Below are 6,780 nucleotides of genomic sequence, written 5' to 3'. Positions count from 1 at the left end.
TTTTCTTTGGACCACAAGTGATCAGGTAATGTAGCATCAAAATGGTGATGTGTTAATGCTTTTTTAGACAGTAATATAAGAACTGGCACTGCAAAGATAAAGGACAAAAAGAAGAAGAAAGAGAACAAGAATATGTGTTATTTAAGCATAGAATAAGGCGTGTAACAACAGTGTGCTTAAAGCATAGCCTTTTTTAATTGAGTTCCCTATATATATATATGGGACCGATTTTAGTTTTAGTGCATGATTTTAACGGTACTCTTCTCTGGTAAAATAGCTTAAGGAAGTATGACAGAAAGCTCAGGTATTCCCATTTGCATGTTTCATTGTTATATCTATATATATATATATTTGTTCAGAACATTTTCATTATGTTTGGCTTCGTTTTTGGGCCATCTCCGAGATGGTCCAAAACCGAAGCAATGTTTGGCATTCAATGTTTTGTCAATTTTTGTCTCGTTTTTAGGTATTTTGTAACAGTGAGTGGGGGACAAAACTAAAATTTCTCTCTTCATTTACAAATAAACTATATACATTTTTATACATATATATATATATATATAAATATATATAAAAAAGACATGATTTGACAATAAACAATATTTTTTGTCTCCCCACTACTCAACATCAAATATACCAAACTTATTTTATATTATCTCCGAAAACAAATCCAAAAATACACACTATCTCTAACTTATTTTTATTTATCTTTCTTTTTCTCTCTCTATCTCCACAAAATACCCAAAAATAAGTTAAAAACAAAACCAAACGTTACGTTGTTTTTCTTGTTTAGTCATCAACAGTAACTTGGGACAAGTAGAAAACCTCTTACTCTTGACTGTAGTTAGTAAAGTAGGCATTTCTTTCTTTTCAAATAGAAAGTTGGGCTAAATTGCATTTATTCTTGTATGTTAGGAGTGGCATTTTGAGAACTCCATTTATTGGGATGATAATTAAATGACGAATACATTTTATTTTGTGCAATTTAAAAAAATTCCTGCCGTAGAGTGGCCAAATTTGGTTGGAGTCAGCTGACATGACCAATTTTAAGGTTTTTAAACTAGCGCAACTTAGAATGCTGACATGGAAAAAAGATAATGGAGGAAAAAATTGTTATTTAATTAGGAGGTGGCAATTGTGATCCTATAACTAAGGACTTAACAATTTTAATCCGGAAAGTTAACTTTTGGCATTCTGTTTTTCCAGTGAAAATTAATTATGTGGCAAAGCTCTCTAGTCAATTTGAAAGGAAATTAACAGTGTTTTTCCCGCTTCTTCATTATATGATGCATAAAATTAGCCTGGTTTTTTGTCCCTTTCCTTTATTTTGCAAATTGAAATTAGAATTTGAAACAAGGGTTTAAGCCCAAAATCATTTCTGTCTTCGTTTTAATGAAAAATAGTGTTTAAGTGGAATAAAGGAATACACTATCAGAAGTTGGAATCTTCTTTGGAATATAAAACAAAATCTATATTTTTGTACAATTTCAACAACATGCACAAACATTTTAAGAATGTGAAATTAGGTAGGAGGGGGAAATCATTAAACTCCAAGTCTTGTAATGACATGTTTTTTTTAGTAAAAGTCTCGTAGTGGCATTACGAAGATGTAGCTTAATTTCTTCCTCTTTAATTCAATTTTTAGTAATTTTGGCTGACAAAGTGTTTGGGTGGAGAGAAAGAGTTTTAGGGTGTTTAAATTAGGAATTGTCTCAAATGGCGTATTTGGATTGATAAATTTGGATTTAAATTAAAGATTTGGAGAAAAGAATTTAAAATCCATACATATTTTTCAAAATATAGTTCAAAGTTAGTTTGGGAGGATTTGAAATCCTTTAAAATTGGAATTATCCAAACATATTCAAAAGATTTGTTATTAGGAATTTAAAATCCGCGATTTCGAATCATTCAATTCAAATGCGTTCGAAATGAATTTCAGCCAAACTAGAAAAAAGGGCGTAAATTAACCTCAGCATTCTTCACGCGCTTTCCATGTGCCTATTAGTAAAATGTAATGAACCGCTATTAAGATATTGAATATTAAATTATTCTTTTTTATATTAGTTAAACATTTTAGACAAGCGACATGGTTGTTTAACATGGAATGACAGAATCAGACCAAATAAAAAGTCTTATGTTCCAAAATCGTTGTCACGTATTTATGAAAGAAAGGTTTTCAACATGCACGGTTTGCACATAAGGGAGTTGTATTAGATATTAAATGTTAAACGATTCACCTTTCTAACGATTTAAACTTTTAACTGGAGTGGTTTGTAATCCTGTAAGCGTAATATCCTTCATGCTTACGAACTCACGCGCACTTAAGAACTTGCAGGCTCTGGAATTGTTCCGGAAATGTTGACTGAGGAAAACTATGAGTACTGGAAAAGGTGTTTGAAAAACTACCTGGTTGGGCATGGGCTATGGGGTGTTGTTTCCGGAAACGAGGAGATGCCAGATAAACAGACGCAGAAACAAAAACATGAAGAATGGAAGAGGAAAAATGCACTGGCTTTGCATGCTATTCAACTATGTTGTGGAGCAGGCATATATTCCAGATTAGATAAAGCTCACATTTCCGCCAAGGATGCATGGACTCATCTGGCTGAAAAAGCTTTGCAGCCCAACCCACCACCATTGTCAGATGAAGAAGAAGCTCAAGCTGAAGATACTGGTAATTATTCTCTCATCAATCCTTATTATCTATGGAGTAATTATGTGACGCCTCTTCCCTAAACATATTCATTTACCCTAACAAACTCATATTTGTTAGGATGGCACTGTTAATCCACCTATATAGCTGAGACTTGGCTTATGCTTTATCTCTTGAAAAACAAAAAACATAGCAAATTTTATGAGTTGCCAACTCAGTAAGTGGTAGCTAATTAGTCCATATATATACACACATATAGGCACATATTATATAAATCTAATTTAATTCCACGACCACAAACAACCAGTATTATTTTATAATCACGAAGTTGGAATTTCTGTAATACCAATCAACTGATACTTATCACATAATTTCATGAAATTATGAAGTAATAATATCAATAATCATGCGAAACTAGTATATATATTAACATGATATAAGATTAATAAAAAATCATAAAACTAAATTAGGTAAACTACAATTAATTTAATTAAATATAATAATATATTAAATTAGTCTCTATTACTTGGTCAACCAACTTAAGTGATGATCAGCATTAGTTGGCGGTACAAAATTCAAGTAATAATCTACAAGCTAATCAAATGTATAAGCAAGAAAATAAGAGTGTTGAGGGTGTTTGTGGTTAGTATAAGAATTTTAACAATAAATGAAATGAAATGAAATGAATATATATAAGTTTTTTTTATAATGGCTTTGGTAACGGTCTTTGGAACGTCCAAGATAGCCGTTAGAAAATGTAGCCATTATTTTGTGACGGCCTTTACAAAAAAAACCATCTCTAATCTGACGATTCTTGTAACATCGTCTTTTCATGTACTTTGGAACTATTTTTTCCACCGCCATTGTAATTGCTTGATATTTGAAAAATCATCCGTTTCAAAAATAGATAGCTGTTACAAAAACTATTGAAAATAGTAACGGCCTACAAATTGTAACGATTTTGGGAATACACCAATTTTGTAAAGGGTGTTGTAACGGTTATGGCTGTTATAAAAAATTTCTTTTTTATTATCCTCTCAATGACGTCAGCATGTCCAATCCGTTACAAAGATCGTGTGTATTGGAATGGGCATTAGCCATTACAAAAGAACGGTTATAAATCCTGCCTTTTTTTTGTAGTGGAAGTTGTAATTTCAGTAATATCAATCAGATGATACTTGTCACATAATTTCATGAAATTACAAAGTAATAATGTCAATAATCATGTGAAACCAATATCAGAGTCAAACACCATCTACGACCTAATACACACTTCACTACGGTTAATTGTTTACATTAGTAATCATGCAAAACCAACATTAAAATCAAGTAATAACTTCGCACATTATTATAGTTCTATTCTCTTAAGTATTCATTGTTTTCTTTTGGCCCTACTTAGCCTAACTGGTTCATATTTAATGGGTTTGCTGGCTCTCATCGTGTCAATCAATATCATATAACTGCCGACACAGGATACCTATCTTGTGTGGGGACATCACACTGAACCTAGCACCCCCACATCACCATAATGTGTAGTCGTCATCAAAGGATATTTCCCGCTACCCAAGATACCCCGATACCATTCGCGCCATGGCACCTAGTTGTATATTCATGTGTCATATCATATATCACATCATCATGACAGCACCCAACTCATCATCAATCATGTCACCTCATTGTAAACCATTAAGTATGCCCCACATTAGGTAAGCCATTTTTTTATCTCATTTTATCCTTCTCATTTTCTTGATTCCATCACTCAACTCCATTCGATAATTAACCTCAATTATCATCTGCACATTGACCACTTCATCATTTTACTCAAGTCAATCACCAAATAGAAACATATCACCATCATTTACAACAATTCCATCATTCATTTTTATTCATCACGAAATCAATCAATTAGAAGCATGTTACAATCATATCCATATTTCAACTTTATTCACCATAAATATCACAGAACCATAGACAAAACATATAACAACCGTTTCATGAGACAACCATATAATCCAGTCAAGTACATTACAATTTCTAATCAAGTTCACATATAGACAAGTAGATACATATATATATATATATATAAATTAAATTAACTATATTTACCTACCTTTTCCAACTATTTAAATAGCATAATAATGTTTTCAGTCTTGAACATTATTCTTATATCCTATAATGAGTTATAAGACGTAATCTCAATGAATTGATAATAGTGAAGTTCTTTCATAAAGCATTAGATCATATCGTACACTTCCCACTAATTCTTGAATATCTCGCTCTACAAAATTCGAATCTTTAGTCCGTTATCTTCTGTAGAAAGTAGACTCGGTTATTTTTACCTCAATATATATTTTGATATATTAAAATCAATGTCTATATTTTAGAAGTTACCTTACAGTCCTTGAATCTATAATCTTTATAGTTTGAGCATTACTCACTAGTTATACATAACATTATTTGTAATCATTATCTTTAGAAACTATTTTAGTATAATAATCTAAACATAATAAGATTTCCGGTGGTGTATGATTTATATTTTAACCATAGTAATTAATTTTATTAAAATCTATCTCTATCATCTACTTAATTAATCTCCTTGACAGAATCTCTGTCTTAACTTATAAATGTTCCTCATAGTGTAATACAATTTATAAAAGTGTGAATTTTACATAAAATATTCTTATGGAAGTCTAGTTTCATTTTCAACAAGAATTATTCCGATTGGATTTATATGTAATTAGTTATTCAAGGTTTAGTACAACCTAGTTAATTTAGACTGTAACATATTCGAATCTACTACTTTAAAATTCTCTCAAAAATCATCATATTTTCAAAATATACTCTCCTACATGTCTAGTTCATTTATGAAAGAATTATACATATTGAACCAGTATAACCGCAGTAACAAGGCATTATATATACTTTGTCGAATTTTTGGCAGAAACAAAGCAACAGAATATTTTCTTATATTTACCCATTAAAACGACAAATTCATCTTTTTCTCAAAACTACAAAGTTTAAGTAAATACCTTCAGGGTTTCCTAGAAGCCGGAATAACTAAATTTGGACTGGTATATGTTAAGATAATCCAGATTTAGAGAGGCTGCTAAAAAATAGAGCCTCTCCTAATACCTTTCTTCCATCTTTTATTAGTGTATTTTCCTGAATTCCAATTTACACCCAACTTCTACACGAATTTGATAAAAAAGATGAACAAAAACTTACTTAATCAATTGTAAAAACAGTTTAAGCTAGATGGTAATGAAAGAACAGCTCAAAATTCCTCAAACTCCCTTCTGCTTTCTTTTCTTCTCTTTTCTCCTTTTCTTTTCTTCTCCTCATCCTCTCCTCTTTGCACCACCTCTGTCTTTTGTTTTTTTCCTTTTTTGTTTTCTTCTCTCTTTTCTACACCCTTCAAAAATGTAATCTATATATATATATATAGTTAATTATATTTATGTGTAAGTTTGTAGGTGTATGTAGTTATATATATAATAATATAGTATTTGATATATATATATATATATTGATAAGGATGTAAGGAGTGTTTATACGTTGTCCTTATTCCACCACCTGATCCCCTTTTCCATCTTATTTGTATTTTATTTTACTTTAATGTATAAGCTGTAGATATATATATTAAAAGAAGATTGTATTTATTCCACCCTCATCTTTACAAATTCTAACACTTTTAATCCCACAATTTCTGTTGTTCAAATTCTCAGTCATCTCCAAGAATTTATCATGTCAAATAAATTTCCATTAACCACCAAAGATTATATATATCATCATACCACTTATCTGTATGATTATTCTAATAATTCATAATTATATATTAAGATTTGAGAATGTTATAATTTTTCCCTCCTAATAAAAATTTCGTCCTCAAAATTTTTTTATCTTACCCGTTCCAAAAAATAAGTGCAATAACTTGTATATTATTATTTCCAAGGAGATAAAATACAATTGAATCATCAAATTCCTGTTGTTTGCATGCAAGTTGGAAACTAATTAACATTATCTCTCTGCAGGGAACAAAGAATACCTAAAATATGAGAGTTTGTACAAGGCAATTGAAGCAGGTGATTTGAGGACAACACAACGTCTGGTTGGTGAAAACCCGGTTG

At 30.7% G+C, this 6,780-nt stretch overlaps 1 protein-coding gene across 1 annotated transcript in view; it reads left to right on the top strand.

Annotated features, from left to right (window-relative positions):
• Positions 248-6,780, top strand: part of LOC105167819 — a 16,049-nt gene continuing 9,516 nt past the window's right edge. The window contains exons 1-3 of the mRNA XM_011087635.2: positions 248-304; positions 2,336-2,674; positions 6,685-6,735. Of these exons, the coding sequence (XP_011085937.2) occupies positions 289-304; positions 2,336-2,674; positions 6,685-6,735 (406 nt within the window). The 5' untranslated portion in view covers positions 248-288. The remainder of the gene's footprint in view (positions 305-2,335; positions 2,675-6,684; positions 6,736-6,780) is intronic.

Source organism: Sesamum indicum, linkage group LG8 (assembly GCF_000512975.1).
Source record: "Sesamum indicum cultivar Zhongzhi No. 13 linkage group LG8, S_indicum_v1.0, whole genome shotgun sequence".
NCBI classification, from domain to species: Eukaryota; Viridiplantae; Streptophyta; class Magnoliopsida; order Lamiales; family Pedaliaceae; genus Sesamum; species Sesamum indicum.
This window is presented reverse-complemented; position numbering and strand designations above follow the sequence as displayed.